An 18062-nucleotide genomic window follows, 5' to 3' on the forward strand; every position below is an offset into this window, starting at 1 on the left:
TCAGAAGACCAGTGGGATTCTCTGGGGAATAGCCATAGTGATAGGTGTAAGTTCATAGTTTCACCTCCACATGCAATAAAGATAAAACTGTGCTGGGGTAGGATATACAACTTAGGTGTTCTTATTTTTCAAGGATCTTCAAAAAAAGGGATGAAAGGGGCAGGGAAGAGTGATAGAATGTCTTCAGGGGCTAGTGAAAATGGCTTCCACTGAAAAATGTGAAATGCTCAGTCTATTTACCTAACCATAGAGATGCTTGAAAAGTAACTGATTTACAATAGACCAGTATCCTCAAATGGGGGAAAATTCTTTGTATTCAGGGCTGACCAATCTCATAGAGAAAGGCTGGATGGGAAACTATGGCTAGAACCAGAAGCCAGATCAATATGAGAAATAAGGTCGTTTCTTGAAACTGAGGTTTATTAACCTGGAACATAGGATGAGAGGAAGTGATGAAGTCTCTATTTTATTTTCCAGACCTTGCTGGAAAATATAGCTTAATTAAAAGATATTTTACAGTTTAGTTAAACACATGTTATTGGATTCACTGGGCTTGGTGAAATTTAACTCAACAGAATTTAATAAAAAGGAGGTTAGAGAAGGTGTCCTTTCAAGCTCCCTTTCAGCCCTATTTTTCTGTAATGAAATAGTCCTTCTGGTTTTGAAAGCTATATATCTATGTTTCTAGGGGGAAAAAAGGGGGAAATATCTGAACAAATTTGTCTGTGTCTGCTTGCTTTGCATTTATCTGCATCACATGTGGTAAATGTACATTATTAGGAACCGCTGGTTTCCTTTAAGCTCATTGAACTTCACAACGAAGCTCCAGTGCTTCCCTGTCTGCAACATGTCCTGTCACATAACCCAGTGTTGCATTGATCATCGGATGGGCTTTTATCCAAAGTACCACTGTCTAAATCGTTGCAAGGAGAGCAACATAAAAAAACATTTTTTTAATTGACCTTTGTCTCTTTTCTTTTTACTCGAAGACTGTCCGCATATAAAACGAGACCTATCTCTGTCACTCTCCCAAGGGAAACACATTGCCTTTCAGCACTTCTTTCCCTGAGCCTTCCTCCTATCCTTTGTATGGTTATTTGTGTTCGGCTGCTCTGCCTGTGCATCTCTCTCTCTCTCTCTCTCTCTCTGTGCTGTTGCTGAACTGCAGCTCTCACTGGAATTTGCACAATCAAAACCGGCTCTCATCTCAAACAGCAGTGAATCACACCACCTGAAGAAGAAGAATAGCAAATTGAGCACAGTAGCCTCGCTGCTTATATAGCGTGAGGTACTAGTAGCACCCACAGGATGGAAAGACCTGGGTTTATGTGAGACCCACTTAGCCTGAGATCTGCTGCCTGTGATCTGAAAGCTGTCACAGGGTTTTATAGGAGTGTGTGTATTTAGGGGACGTTTATAAGAAGCTAATAGCCTGCTGCATCTGAAAGCTGGAAAAGGCTGCTGCTTGCTGCTGCTGCTGCAGTAGCTGGTGCAGCAGGATGAATGTGTAAAGGACCGCTGCCCGAGCCATGCTGGTGAGTCTCCCGTCCTGCTCTGTCTTCATTAACTGAAGGGATACAGAGGAAAACAGATGCACTAAGCAAGTGCCACACTGGATCTATCACTGTGCACCCTTCACTGTGGAAAATGGTCAACAAAGACATGAATGGATTTCCAGTCAAGAAGTGCTCAGCCTTTCAATTTTTTAAAAAGAGGGTAAGATTTTCCTTTAATTCTTTCTTTTCACTTTCTTTTTTTGTTGTTGCTGTATTTGTTAATGTGCTAGAGTAGAGAGAAAGTCATTGAAGAAGGAAGGTGTTTTAATACCAGTCTCCTGCTGTAACAAGCCCGTGGCATGGGCAGTTCTACTGAACACCAAGGGCAACAGCACCGTAGGTGAAGGGGAGCTGGGGAGGGGGGACAGGGACAGGGGGACCGAAAGGCATTACATCAGCAGTCTGTGCTGTGGAATGGATATCTCGATCACGGCTGACCACAGGGCTTGATGCAATACAACCAGCTATTCAGACTGGGATAATGCACTCCAAAGCAGAGTGCAGGGTTGTTGCAGCTTGTCTCTGACTGCCTCCTCCACATCCACCTAGGGGTATGACTCCCTCCACACCTTTCGTTCACTTGCCTGAAGTACAGCATTACCCACCTCCATTCATCATCTAGCAGAGGGAGAAAAAAGAGAACAAAGAGGCATTTGTGAGCTCAACAAAATATTTCACAGCTTGTAATTTGCCTGTAATCACAATTAATGCAGGAGAAAAGAATAAAAAACTGAGGTACACCTGGATTTGGTTTTCTTTTGTATTCTTTAACCTAGGCAGCTATGTCATGATTTAGAAAAGATCTGCTATGTATTATATTTGACTGCTGATTTCCTTAAGGAAATGTAAGTGTAATGCTCTACCTCATCACTTTAGTTAAGTCTTTTCTGTTCCTTTGACTTTTTTATAGTGACGGTGCTGCACACTCTCTATTTAACTTGAGCAACAAAGTCATTTCCATGTGGCAGCAGGACCGGTATTCTGATTATGTCTGGGTAGACCCAGACAGGAGAAGCAAAGGATCGGAAAGAGATTGGTAGCAGGGACTCCCCTATGGAAATGACTTCCTGAATGATTAAAACGACAACCCTCTCTTTAAGCAGACTGGAGTAGGAGCAGATAAGCTGCTCCATTCACTTGTTCATTCATTCATTCATCCCCATTCATTCTCTCTGTTCGTTATGCCAAGAATATGGTCAGTCCATTTAACCCTTCAGGCAAAGAAAGTGAAGCCTACACCAGCTACTAATTTGAAAGCCAGGGTCAACCTCTTTTGGGCACCAAGATGCCAGATTTAAGGGCAGACCTGCAAAATACTAGCAGGGTCACTCAGAGGAAAAAAGTGCAGTGTTTGCTGACATTTGTTGTTTCCAAGGTGGTTTGTGGAAGCCTCAGATAGATAGCCCAAACAACACGTAAACTCAGCCCATAAAAATGTATGTTTGATATTCAGCTCACCAGAAAGGTGTATCTGTTTTTCAAAATTGCTCAAAGGTTTTAACATAATTGTATTCTTAAAGAGGAAACAAAATAGCTTGCAGTTCCTATATGAGGTTAGTTATTGGCAATTGTCTTCTATCTCTGTTTAGAGCTAAGACAAGTTATCACTGGAAGCCTTTACATCATTTTGTTCTAGAAGCAGGGAAATCTGGGTTTTTTTCAGAGCTATACTGGTGATCCGTCAGTTTGTCATTGGAAAAGATTGTTAATTGTAGTTGTATTTGAAGAAACTGGCATAGTGATACAGTCCTGGACAGTGGATCAGGACAAATAGCCATTTTTAGTTTCTGAGGGTTTTCATTTTATCAGATGTTGCCTTTTTGCTATTGTGATGAAGACAGATGAAATCAGTAAAACCAATTTAGAGACACAAAGGAAGGAAATTCCCTCCTTATACATTTCTGTCAATAGATATATGTGTTCGTTGATGTTTCTCTTACCCCCATTATCTTCCTCCCAGAAAATCCTCTGCATTCAAACATTAACCACATTGTTCCTACGTCAGTGCTTGAAACATGTACAAACAAGAAAAGCTACATGTTCATAATGTGTTGCTGGCTCTTAGCAATGTATCTTGTATTTGCTGGACTGGTGACATGCTGCATTTAACTACTGGGAGAACAGGGAAAGATGGTTAAAGACAGTCAATTTGGTTCCCTATGAATGCTCCGGACACTCCGATTGAACAGCCACCAAAATCCTGTGCGTACAAAAGCATAGCTGCTAGGTTTCTTGATTTGAGTCTAGCGTGTGATATTGTTTGACTGTTTGCATCACCACAGCACCAGCACACCATAACCAACACCAGCAACCTACTGGATGCATCCTACATTCACAGTGAGAGGCAGGTCTTACCCTGCAGAACCTAGCAGACCTGACTGCAGGGTGAGGTATTGCTGTCCCCACTTTACTGACCGGTGACTGAAACCCAGAGAAGGAGATTTGTTGTCTGGGTACTGCGTAGGCTTCTCCCAGATCACCAAAAGGGTCTATTATGAACTAAGGGATGGGACTCTGATCTCTCCAGTTTAAAATCACCGTGTCTGTCTCCTCAAAGAGCTCACATTTCTAGCACAGGTGCTTTTCAAGTCTAATTCTAAAAACTCCATATCAATCTAGATTAGAACACCCCAAATTTCAGGAAATGCTACTATTTTTTCCAACTCAGTTAGTTAGATTTTTTTGGAAGAAAGTACCAGATGTATCTTCATTGTTTTCATTTTCCATTGAGCCTTATGTTTTCACTAAATTGCAGTCCTCTCTGTTGCTCTGGCCAAGAGTGCAGAAAGGACTGGCAGAGCTCTGTGGATTTAGGCTAGGCTGAAAGTGCATTCAAACATTGACTTGAATTTGAGGACCAGATTTTTTTGAAGCCTGGCTTATTCTCTGGTGACAAAGCACTGACCCTCTGGGATGATGCCTGCTGTGTCAGATGATTCAGGGTATGGGCTAATCACGTCCAGAGGTCAGAGAACAGGAAGGAAAGGCAGAAATTAAAAGGCAGCACGCTTAATTCAAATAAAAGAGAAAATAGAAACTATTGGTTTTGCAGAATACCCTGTGGCGCTTACTGCTGGCAGGTTTGGAACAAAGAGATAGGGCCTTCAGCCACTTAAAACCTGCGCAGTTTGGAAGAAAACCAAATGATTTACAATGCCTGTCTTTTTTCGTTGCAAGAGGTGTAACAACTACTTGAGCCTAGGATCAGGATGATATTTTAAAAATTAAATATTGTTTTCTAATTAATGATGACACAAATCTAAAAAGAGAAGGAGAGAGAAGAAGATGGGACATATATAGGCACAAGGAGGGAATCTGAAGTTACTCCAATGAAGATAAATGATAAAAACCGTTGTTCACATAATCTTCATTTTTGTTACCATCCCTTTCCCTGTCCACTGATGTTGCATACTGGATAACAATTAACTTGATTTATAGCCCATTGACTTGGTTTGGCTACAAATGGCTGGGAAGTCTCTCTTTTTCATACCCTATCAGTATTTTGACTTTCCCAAAGTTCAATTAAAAGGTTTTGTTAATCGACAGAAGTCACATGCTTCTGTTGTGAGGAGCTCACAGGTCTCATCCTTCAGAGCTGAACAGGATGGTACTGCTTCAAAAGATCACTGAATGTGGTAAACCTGCAAATATGCTATTGCTGTTCAGCCACCAGGATATCCCAGGGCAGAGGGGCCTTTCATTGCCACCTACTGCCATCCCTGCCAGATGGTTTTGGGAAGTGGGGGTTTGTGGTATTTGCACTGCCGCCTTCTGCTGCATATGCATCCCTTATAAAGACTTCCGGATAACATTTTGCAATATATGACCTCCCTCATCTTGAAGTAACATACCATGTCATACAACACAATACAACCAACATGTTTAAAGCAGGACAAATGATGAACTGCCTGTGCCACTTAAACACTGGCTGATGATATGGTAACCTCAGTGAACATGGAAATTCATTATTCTCTTAGGTCTGGACCAAAACCAAATACAAATTTATTCAGAATGTGAAGATGATAAGTGACTGATAAATGGAAAAGGAAATAGCTGTCTTCCATAAAAGGAAAAAAAAAGAAACAGGGCATGTCTTAGAGAGGAAGTTTATTGCAAGGATTAAGGATTTGCTAGTCTGAAACCTGATAAGGGGAAGAATATCCATAATCCTTTTTTCACTGAGAAAATTTACATTAATTAGCAATTTAGGTCAAGCTAAAGTGAATGCGCAAGGAGGAGGAGAAAATCCCTATCTTTGTTTCTACGCAGTTTTTCCAAATATGTAGTTTGTGGAAACCATGCCCTTCTCCTTTCTAGGTTGATGTTTTATGGCACTACACACCAGCAGCTTTCTCCACATACAAGCTGAAGAGGCTAACTCATAAACATCATCATGCATGAAGATGACAGGTCAGCCTGCATTAGAGCTCAAGGCAATGAGCAGCTGAGGGGACTGCAGAATTACCTGAATATCATTTTTAGGATTACAGTAATTTAGTGATACAGAAAGCCCTTGAAATCAGTACTTCCAGCTGACGTCCTACAGATTATGTTCCCTCTGGTATATTGTGCTGCGGCGGGGTTGCTCTCTGCTATCCCACTTTTACAGTTATAGAAGTCCATTTCAGGACTCGAGTTACTTTTTTTAGGGTAATTGGGAGCTTACCTAGAAGAAAATAAGTGAGAGCCAAAGCTGACTGTACCTTAGGAAAATGCCAGCTTTATATGGGATGACTGCTGCTTTTCTTAGCTGCTTGGGCCAATGTCACAAAAGTACATAAATTTTGAAGTTGATTTCCAGAGACAGGGATCCTGGCTGACTGCAAGCGAGACAGGGTTCTGCTGCAGTAGAGACTTCTTTCCCATCCCACTTCTTCTGGGTGGAGAGGTGTTGAGTACCAGTGGTTCTTCTTGGCATCAGCCAAAGCTGTAACCACTCAGTGTTGCCTGGCACAACCCCAAATGACTTTATTAGACTATAACTTGAGTGTTGCAGACCACAGCTGCCATGGGGCTTTAATGTAACTAACATGATGGTGGCCCTACATCTCAGTCGGGCTTCAAATATGTGATGGACACTCATTGAGCAGCCCAATAATTTTCTCACCTTCCATCTATCAATCCCTTTCCAAAAAAGCCTATTAATTAAACACAAGGGATGAAATATAAGAGCTGATCAGAAACTGTGTAAGGCCCAAGTATTGGTTTTCCATAAAGAACTTTGCTTTCCTCTCTCTTCCCATTAAACCAAGGTGTGCTTTGCGTTGGGATCACTGCTAATATTTTGCTTCTCAGCTAGCATACAGAAAAAGATTCACAAGGCAAAACTGGCAACATCTAGACAAGAAAACATCTGTGAGTCCCTTGTGCAAACCTAAAATATGAGATTTTTGTTAAAACTTAAGTATAAGAGCTTGGAATAAAATGAATAAAAAAGAAAATAAATAAGGAAGAATGAAGGAATGATGGCAGAATGAGAGAAAAGGAAAGAAACAAAAAAGAACAAGAGAGACGAAAGTCTTCATATTACTTTCTCCCTTCCCTAACCTTTTCCTTCCTCTTTCATAAAAATGTAAGACTAGAAGGCATGTTCAGACTCTTTAAGCTTGATCTCTTTTCCTAAATATGCCTCATAACTCCTACCACAAATTTGTCAAGCTGCTGCTTGAAATTGCCCAGGTCTCTTTCGCTTTTGGGAAAATCACCCTGCTTGAAAATTTAGAAATCCTCCTCTCATTTTCAGTCTAATTTTACACATGACCAATTTATTCCCATTTGCTCTTGTACCAACATAAAGCAACAACTTAAATAGCTCTTGCCCTTCCCTCATATGTACAACCACTGGTGTATTTATAGAGGGCAGTCATTTCTTCTCTCAGCTGTATTTGGCTAGGCTAAATAAGCCAACTTCTTTTAGACTCTTCCTTCAGGACAGACTTTCCATTCCCCAGTCACCCTAGCAGACAAAGGCAGCTGTCACATTTGCTGGCCTGGAGATCTCTTTGGGGTTACCAAAGCATCCACATATTCCTCTTTTGCTGTTCTTTCTCATGGAGTCCACTTCACATTTCTAACCTCCATCCCACTCCTCTCCCACTCTGGTCCTCTTTTGCTGAGCAGGTCTCCTGCGTGTCGCTGGCAAATTTTCTGAGCACAAGGCTAGGTTCTGTATCAAACCCAGCTCCAGTTGGTTTGATAACAAAATCTTCCTCTTGTCAATACACTCTTAGCTTGTTCCGTTCTCTCATAATTATTTTTGTAAGAGTACTCTTATTTTCCATTTTAACTAATTGATTCCCCTGTGTTACCGCCGTCTTACTGAGTTACTGAAGACTATATGGATTAGATTATCCACATTTGCCTCATCAAAGGAAGACATCAGGCAAGTTTGGCATACTGGTAAATGCATGTTGCATGTTATCTCATTTTCTATTGAACTCTTTAAAATTTGCTTTCTCTTCAGATGTGGTAAGTTTTGTTTCTGTACACATAGTCCCATAAGGTTTTTTCTCCCATGCTGTACATCACTGTCCTCCTGGAAAACGCACACCACAGAATTCATCTTAAGATTTACCTTTTATCTCAGCTCAATCCTTCTGAGAAGCAGACTTCTTTTTTCCTCTTTTTTTTTTAATTTCAGAATCTGACTGGATTTTTCCAGACCCACTCACAGCTGTTCTACCACTTTCAGGTCCTTGTTATCCACCATCACTAATGAAAGAGCAATGTGAGGGGAGGTTCCTTTGAGAGCCTGCTCTGGCTCATTCCTTTTAAGATCAGATTAGATATTGCTTGAGCCTGAATAGTGCTTTGGTCTCTCTTCATTACATGCCTTCAGAGCTGAGCATGGCTTCTGTTTGGGGAAGGGCCAGCCATGAGATCTCTGAGTCTTCTGCCAAGTGCATATTAACACTGTTTTAAAGGCCACAGAGTCTGGAGTTAAATTCTTAGAGCAATCCTATCCTGAACACAATGATGTCACTGCTACCATAACTCAGCTCAGCAGCCTCAGTATCATGTACTCTCAGTCTGAACATCCAAATTGTCTGAAAAACATTGTAAGGCAAGAAAGTGCCAGCAAGAAGAACAGTGCAAAGGGTTTTGGACACCCTTGGCTGTGCGGGAAGAGGTGATGCAAACTGAGATACTGAGAAAGCAGACAGCTGTGTCTGCTGAAAAATCAATGTGGTTCCTCCGCCAAATGGGGAGAGTGATAAATATGATCTGCAGGGGCTGGGACGGGCTAAGAATTTGGAGCAACTCGGTGTATATGTTACCATATCTACTAATTAAAGACATGGTTTTGATGAGGGTTACAAGCTCAGGGGAGGTCAAGGATTGTGTCCATGGCGAAAGGAATCAGAGAACTGAAAGCGAGGGGAAAGCTTATATCCTTCTAACAAATTAGCTGATGTAGAGAAGGAGAAATCGGAAGGACAGCAACCATCTCTGCGGAAAAACATGTAAATGGAGATGCTAAAGCAATGGAAAAACAAGCAAGATCTAAAACCACAAAAAAGGCTTGAAAAATCAAATCCATAACACAGGAGGTTTTTTCTAAATAGCATGTTATCACAAAATAATTGTTAGTGGTTGCTATTTACAACAGTTGCTTTTACAGCAAGATGATTAAATATTGAGAGTAAGAAAACAATGAATAGCTCCGAGAGCAATAAATTTTAATGTTTATTGAAGACTCTGCACTGATAGATTTCCAAATCAGCTTACAAGCAATTAACCAAGTCTTAAAATATCCTGATGAGGTAGAAAAATCATTACTATTTCATAGGTAAGTGGACAAAGAGAAAATAGGTAACTACGTCAGTTAGACAAGTTATTATACGAGGCAGAAGTTAATCTTTTTTCCTGACCCTTACTGTAACTTTCCCTCACTAAAAAAAAAAAAAAAAAGAAGGTATTTCCTTTTCTTGAAACAGCAGCAGCAAATATCTGCTAGGGTTTGCTGTGACTGGAAGTTATTTGGGAGTTTTAAGCAGCTTAATGACACAGGCACCAAAATAATTTTGCTTTTTTTTTTTCAAATGCACAGAAGAAGTGCCTGATACAGTCTTGCTCACATGGTAGTGGCACCAGAAGACGATAGATACTGTGTTAAGCTTGAAAAGCAATTATTTCCAGTCTACTCACCTCATTAAGAAATTACTGAAAAAAAAAGCATGACAGAGATTCTGCCTGCCTTGCAAAGTCAAGAGTACCAAGGGCTATGTTTGTACTACAAGTGTCTTCCAGCATGGCCAAAGCCTGTTCCCATATTGTGATGCATCAAGAAATGGCTGAAGAGGCGACAGCATGAGACTGGAGCCTGCTGTGCTCCATAACCCAGTGCTTATTTCACTTCTCTTGTGTCTCCCACAGGCAACCCCCCGAATATGCAAACTTCTGCATAACATCAGAAGCACAAATGGTGAGCTGTGCACAGGGTGGGGGCTGCCTCTTTTTACTGTAGAGACGGGCAGACATTCATTTGACGTGTACCACCACCAGTGGTAACCTATTTCACTTCCCAACTTCAGTGAAGGAGGAGACGTGCACATGGTCAGGTGCTGCAGCTCAGTAGCCAAGGGGCCACTTGTTCAGATGCCAACAACGTACTTGCTTGAGCTTTTCTGAGCTGTATATATTTGTGCACTGTACAAAGCTTGCAGTGGGGGTTCAGTTGTCTTCTGAAAAGATCCGGAGGACTACACGTGGTGAAAGTGACTGCCAGTTAGGTAGTACACATCAGGGCTTTCCTTAAAACATTCAAAGTCTACCCCAAAAGGAGGAAGGGAACCCTGCGTCTGCTGCCCCAGTGCCAGCTGCCTACAGATGTGATATGGGGCTGGAACATGCTTCTGGGGTCCACATTATGGAAAGGCTCCACTCTCACCTACCCACAGCAGCATGCTTCCAGCATCCCAGTGGGCTGAGACCTTTTCAGGTGGCATTTTTAAGGGGCACCAATACTGGGTGCTCAAGGAGTAATCAGGAGAACAGACTTCTCATTGCAACTCTGACTCTGATGTAGTATTTGACCCTGGGAAGCCATCTCAGCTATCCTAACAGGCATCCTTTGGCCACCTGTCTAGATTGCAAGCTCTTTGGGGTAGAGAAAAAGAGACAGAGTTTCTATACCGCCTAAACAAGTCAGGTTCAAATCTCCGTTGGGGCTTCATGAACACTAATAATATAGTGAAAATCACTGGATATTGTTGCTATCAAAATTATTTTTTATATGGCTGACTGAGAGTTGGGTTTTTTTGCACCTACAGATGGGAAAGATATCTTCTATTTTATTTCCTGCTCTGTTTTTATTAGATATTTCTAGACTGTCTTGCTTCAGTCAGTTCCTGTGTATGCTTTTTACTGGGGCAGTTGAAGGTCTTCAGGTGTATAGCAGAAATAAGTAAAAAAGGTTATTAAGCCAAATGCTTGAACTGCAGGTCAGCAATAAAATGTGTAGATTTATTGCAAAAAATTTCATCCAAGAATAGGTCACTAAAATGGCTTGAAATTCTTTCCATTTTAAGTAATTACAGATTAGTGAAAAATATATAGCTCTTTCAGTATCTTCTGTTTTCCTAAAAGATCCCTGTATTTATCTAATGAAAGACAGTTAAACTTTAACAGCTTAACTGTAAGTAGGTTGGAATTTGATTAATGATAATTAATTTCTTGCTTTAAAATGAATGACATTTTTAAGCACTTTTTGTCATTATTTGACACACTCTGATTCATGCAAAACTTTGGACCCCTCATTCCTAAAAAGTCAACTTAAAGGAGCGCTCCTTACAAGAACAGCCTTTGTAACATTGACTTTTCTGGTTGGAGTGTTGGACTAAACCTCTATGCTGTGGGAACAGAATCACTGTGGGAATTCTCTGTGTAAAAGCTTTCTGGCTAACTGCTAGGCTGTGACGCAAAGAAGAGCTATAAGAAAAGGCATCTGAAGAGAAGATAATGGAAAGTAATGTTGGAGGAGGACAGCTTGTGATATAAGAACCTATAATAAAGTTAACGGCTATGCTGTTGCTGAAGCTATGTAGTTGGGAGAATGCCCAGTATTAGGAACTTACAACCTGCAGCTAATGATTACAAACTGATTCATTTGTTGTTTGAACTCTTGTAAAATTGACTTCTATTGTTCACCTGTAAGAATCCTTGAAACTAAAGGTTATGTAGACTATTTTATTAATAAATGCAATTATGGTGATAGTAATTCAGAGCACAGTGCTCAAAATGTCGTCTCTGCCCCTCAAATAAAGTGATATCTCTGTGATCTGCAAGGATATATGTTCACTCAAACGAGGCCTGATCTCTTATTGGAAAAATGTCCATGTAATCAACAAAAATTTGTCAAAACCTCAGAATCTTTATCTTCTGATCAGATGCTTAGGATTATCACCCACATACTGTGATCAAGAAGAAATGCTGAAATGTTTTCCTATTTTTTTAAACTCACAATCCTTCATTCTCTTACATGTTACATCAAACTTGCTGCCTGTCCATTTAACCAGGATCTCACCCTATTGCATGGCAACTGGGAAAAGAGCAAGATATGTCTATTTATGTGCCTAAAATGCCCAGGTACGATTATGTTGGTCTGAACTGGCTTTGGTGAGCAAACTCAGCTGTGATACAGAACTAATTATTCCAAAGTACCATCTAGTTCAGAGCATGCATGGAGCAGAGGGAAGAGAGGGAAGCTATAAGCATTATCTAATCCCTCTGCCAGAAGTACCTTCAGAGATCTGTTCAGGTATTTCAGCTCATATTCAGGCCCAGGGCCCCAAACCAAAGCAATCTTTAGCTCAGTAGCGTGGCCTTTTCTTCTTATGCCAACAGACTGGAGGTGTGATGAAAAGCACATCCGCTGTGCCCCCATGCTGTGTGTTCGGTTTACATCCTGGCTCCATGTTGTCATCTCTCTTGCTCCACAGACACCCTGTCCCTTTCTACAGTGATATCACTGACTTCAGCCTTATTTCTTGTTTGTCTAGGAAACCAGTAGACAAAGCTAGTTAGTAACCAAGCCTTTTTATTTAGGACTACTAGTCAGGGCTGATCTTGAACTCTCATAAAATAGATGAACATAAATGCTGCTCAATGCTCAGAAGCTCTGTGGATGTGCATCCTAAAGATGCAGCCTTCAACCAGAGGTGCTCATTGGTTACCAGGCTCACAAGGTCTGACATGGAGTAACTGTACTCCCTTCCACATTGAGTAAGGCACGGTGAGCCAGCATTGTCTGTGCTGCTTTAAAGGCTTGGCATTTTCAGAGAACCAAACAATGCCAGTATTCCTATTGCCTCTCTAAAAACAGGGCTTTTGATCCATCCATATCTCACATTTCCACAGTCACCTCTCTGTCAAGTTCATTATTCCCATTCTGGTTCATTCTTCCTGACTCTGCTTCAAATGAAACAACCAGGCTCCTCAAACAAATGTTTTTGGCAGAACACATCCCTGTGTGGCAGGGCAGGAAAAACCCTCCTGCTGTCCTGGCACCAAGGCAATACCTGGATGTATCCTCTGCCTGTTATCACTGCAACCAAGTCCTTGGCTGCATTGAGGTGATGTTAGGTGCAGCATCTCTGGTCATCACTTGCCTAAGTCTGTATAGAGAGTGCAAGGTACCTGCTCCTCCACCCATCCTTGGCCAAGAGTTTCCTCCACTTTAGAACAACAGTGCAGTGAAAGTGGCATTTGTGCATGTGTCATTTTTAAAAAAGAACAGACACCATTATAAACCCTCATGCACTGACCTACAGTTCAAAGTATATGAGAAGACCGGGAGCAGGTCTGCTAGATTTGGTGTAGATTCATCTTTTGGGTCCCATCAAGGCAACTGACTAGCATCCTCAGTGCTGTTCTACTGAATTTCCCCAATTAGTCTTGAATATTTTTTCCTGCACTTCCCAAAATACTTCCACACAAAAAAACAGCTCACTGAATTTTCCAAAGGGGCACAAGATCTAGACCTAACCATATATGTACACGCATGTTAACATACAGCATACATGTTTTATCGTCAGTTATCTTCCTGCTCCATGAAACAGGGTGAATTTTGATGCCATACCATAAGCATTTCTATATGCATTCTCTATTTTTATTTGAACAAGCACATATTCCCATACAAGATGCTGTGGACAGACAAGTTCTCTGCTACGTCACTGCCTGACTAACAGAAAAAGGGATGTATAAGCCTTTCTTAAAATTCCTTTTTTTGTGGTTGTTTTAGGTATAATATTTCATGCAGCATGTCAGACAAAATCATGTCTTATCTCAAGGCCTCTGACACTACCAAGCCCCTTGGAGAGATGGACAGGCAAGAAGCAACGCAGTCCTCAGGAGGGGACTTAGAGTCTCCATTCATTACCCTGGCCCTGACACTTCTCTTTTAGCTCCTGCATTTCAGTTTGACAGTATTTCCCTGCTGCATAATATCAGGAGTTACAATGCACTTGGAGGAGATGGGAGATGTATGTTTTTGATAAGGAAACTGTGGATTTGATTCACATTGTCAGAAGGGTCCATTAGTGCCCGTTCCTTCCTAAGCCTGCGGTTTCCATGTGTACACCCTCCACCAGCCCCCTGTGAGAGGAACGGGTCTCATTTCAGATTCAAAAGTTTCTTTATTTTTTTATGGCTCTCCTTTTGTGCTGCACTTCTGAGTACATCACTGAGGGAGCAAAGGTGACTGCTCTGGGATATCTTGCCTGGACTATATAAATTCTTTCGTTCTCTATTTAAGATTCATTAAGAAATGCTGAAGGGAAAAAAGATCAGAACTACTTTGAGATCTTTCATTCCATCCCCCAGTTATTCAGTATATACTAAGCCTGAAAGAGCTGTAATTAGATATGAGAAAAGCCTGATGAGGTTCTCTTTCTGTATAGCTCCAAGCACGCTGGCAGTCCTCCAGAAGTTAGATATATAAATAAATCTTCTTCTTTTCACCAAATTTCTTCTGTTCATCGTACTTCTCCCTTTTTTCCCTCCAAGGTCTAACCCACCTGGACCTTCCCCATTTAGTAGCCTGTTGACTGAATAGGCCTATACAGAGATAAAAGGAGAGATTGCTTCTTCTCCATTGCAGGCTTCTAGAGAGTCCAGCCTAGCACTGTGCTTTATGAAGCTCTTGGAGGAACTTGTGTGAGCTTTGGAAAACCCCAGCAGCTTCTGCACTCAAACATCTTTGCAGATCTGTGCATTAATATGGGATCCAGGCACCCATGTTAGGTTTCTCCAGTGTAAGTATGACACCTAAAAATCAGTCCCCTTGCCCTAGCAGGTTAATTGAAGGCAGGTGTGCCAGGCACCCAGGCTCTCCACACTGCCAGTGAGTGGAGCGAGTTGCAGGGACTGCAAGGAGCCACAAGTTTGGTGCATTTGCTGCTTTTGAAAATGTTGTCTTTAGCAAAGGAGTCACTGGCCAACTCCACAGTGTTAGGCTGTGGTCTGATTTCCCTTATTTCATGGTCACATTACTAGAAAAACTATTCCGTCCATTTAAAAACCTGGCTAACTTGTCTGTCTCAGGCATTTCCTCCCTCTACTTCTCTTCTTCAATTTCTGTTTGCTTTAAATGAAGGCAATTCTTTAAGCAAAGTGATACCTCTTTCTATATTTCACTTACTCTTTGACACAGTAATTTACATTGGTGAGCAGGAGCCCTGTAAAATGATTTACAAGCCAAACTGAAACTATGTAGATCCTCCTACCTGCAGGGTATTTTCAACAGTAGATACTTTTCTCTGATGTCATCGGATCAGCCTTGAACCCTCAAAAAATGTTGGCTTCCTCAGAGGAAAAATGTGTTAGCTTCCAATGGCTTTTACCCGAAATGACTTCAGATTTTTTTTTTTGCAAGAATTAGGCAAATGAAAACCCACACACACAACCAAGCGTGTGGAACAAGAGACTCAAAACAAGCTGCTTCACTCACAGCTTTCCCAAAACCAACAACCTTCACATGTGGGAGACTCCAGCCCTCAAGCTGATGAGTCAGTATTGGTGACTTACACTTCAACTTTATTGCTGTCGTCTTGTAATAAAGTGAAGACCAAGAGAAATAAAAGTGCTGGGCAATATGTATCTTGTGTGTGTGAGTGTACCCCTGGAAAAATACTAAGCTAAGAAGGGAAATAATGTAAACGGCAGAAAGAAAGCCTCCCTTGTTTCATATTTCTTGAGTGTGTCTGGTTTGCATCTGTTACTACATTTTTCACTGAAGAACTTTTATTTCTTTTAAACATATGAATGACTGTTTATGACTGGCAGTTTGAAAATGTGGCTTTACTCTGATTAACTCTACTTTTTGCCTGTACTTAGCCCTTTTTAAGACCATATTTCTCAAGCTATGTTAAAACATGAGCAAAAACAACACATGGAACAATTTATTGAAATGCCAGGCAGGTTTGACAGGTGCAGGAGAAATTGCTTGGTTTCAGAAATTGAAACAGCTGCAGTTTTATAGGTGATGAAATTGCAATGGGATGGGGTTTCACATTTGTTAGTTCATCTTGTGTTTGCTGTTTTGTTTTTGAAGCATTAAGTCATTTCCCACTCTCCAAGGGGGACTCAGGCCTATTCCTCAAGTGGACGAGACATCTAATCTCCACAGAGTGAAGGGAAGCTTGATAAAAATTCAAACAAATTTCAGAGTAGACTGAAACGTAACTAGAAAATAATAGTTTTCTCCTCATGGGACTATAAATAAATGTTGCCTGCAGCTTTGGGAGCAGGAAATGCTATAAACGTTAGGTCCACCTTTCAGATAGACTGAGCTAGATTTCATTACATATCCTAAAAGAATATCATGCACAGAAAGTTTTGAATCATTAACCAACAAATGTTAACCTCATAAGAGTCTCTTGTATTAAGGAGTTTTACTTTCACTCTGTGCAATTGCTACAGGAAGATGTATGTTTTCTTTTCAAATTATTCAGGACTGTCTGTTTTCCTATAGTGACAGAGTATGTATCAAGTGGTGCCACTCCCCATAAGTTCATTTTTATCATCCTTGCTGGGAAAAATTAAGATGCAAAATCAATGAAAGATCTTAAAAGAATTTGTCACATTTGGCACTGGATTAGTTTATCAAAACACTTGAATTATAAAACCTTCTCCTAGCTTAAATCTCCACTGCAGATGGTGGTTTAAGACATAAGTTCTTGTGTGGCTCAGAATAAAATAATCTTTTAAATACTGATTGAAATGTATTGGTGCCTCACACACTGCTATGCACACCATCTCAGCTGGGATGCCATTTAAAAATGGCTAATTTGAGTGATCAGGATTTTCTATTTCTTCTCAAACAATATTCTTAGCAACTCAACAGCAAAGGCAAATTGGCCACTGGAAAAAGCTAGGAAGAGAAATGGTGGATATTTTCCTGGAAGACGTGCCTTTGAGCAAACATGTCTCCTTTGACTTGGGAACAGATGAACACATGCATTTCCCTTGTCTGTGTTACCCAGAGGTCTGCTAGATGAGAGGACCACCCCAGAGCTCCTGAGTGCTCAAGTGGGGGTCCTGATCGGGGCTGTGCCACCCTGCCATGGCACTGCCATGCCACACTGCAGGTGAGCCCCTGTGGGCTGCCGAGGTCCCTGCTGCCAGGTTCCAGCCCAGCCTTGCCTTGCAGAGGAGCTGGCCTGTGAAAAACCACTGTCATCTCCCACCTGGAGCTGCTCCAGGAATATCGCAGCTTTCTGAGGTATATGTTCTGTCTCGCAGCTCTGTGAATGTTTTGGCATGTCTGTCTTTCAGGGCCAGAAGGACTGGGCACCTTAAATCAGCTCATCTAATGGTCCTGGCTGCCTTAAAGATCGATAAAAAATTAGGATGGTGTGCAATATTATATAACGAATTACAAAGGTCACCTTCTGCCAAATCAAAAGGAGATTAGTGAAGTGCAGTATCAGGCTCAAATTAGGAATAAGAAAGTTATTAATTTTAGGCCACACAAAATGTGCTTCACTGCTCTGAACAGTATGAAGCTTTTGACTGAATAGCTAAGGATGGCTACTGAATGGGACTTGGTGCTGTATCCAGTCATCCGTTGTGTTCTGCCACTGCAGCCATTATTCTTGTACTGCAGTAAAGCTTTATAATGCTGTGATATTTCAGCCCAGACTACCGAAGGATGCAAAATAATTATTGCATCAGAAATCTGGAAGGATATATTTAAGGGAGAAAAAGTACAGTGAGATATCTTTGTTTTGCTTGGGCTTATTTTCATTCAGCTACCTTTGCAGCCCATCCACATCCAAATATGCATTCTCTGGCTCCTGTGTCCAGCTCAGATGCTCACAGTATCCTGCAGACTGCTTTGAGGCGTTGACTGATAGATGTGGGATGTGGTGTTTATCAGAGCAAGAGTTAAAATAAACGTTGCCTAGGTTTACTGACAATTAGCTTTGCTCGCATAAAATAGAGAAGAGAAGGTACAAGCGAACAGCCTCAGACTACTTGGATAGGATTTGGGGTTGTATTGTTCAT

General features: G+C 41.2%; 1 protein-coding gene across 1 annotated transcript in view; it reads left to right on the forward strand.

The window, feature by feature from the left end:
• The first annotated feature begins 1189 nt into the window (after positions 1–1189).
• LOC148053343 (uncharacterized) overlaps positions 1190–18062 on the forward strand; it is a 71103-nt gene continuing 54230 nt past the window's right edge. Inside the window, exon 1 of the mRNA XM_087774762.1 lies at positions 1190–1716. Coding sequence (XP_087630888.1) covers positions 1648–1716 — 69 coding nt within the window. The 5' untranslated portion in view covers positions 1190–1647. The remainder of the gene's footprint in view (positions 1717–18062) is intronic.

This window comes from Nipponia nippon, unplaced genomic scaffold, assembly GCF_047370975.1.
Source record: "Nipponia nippon isolate SJK-2023a ecotype South Korea unplaced genomic scaffold, ASM4737097v1 scaffold_4, whole genome shotgun sequence".
In the NCBI taxonomy this organism is placed as follows: domain Eukaryota; kingdom Metazoa; phylum Chordata; class Aves; order Pelecaniformes; family Threskiornithidae; genus Nipponia; species Nipponia nippon.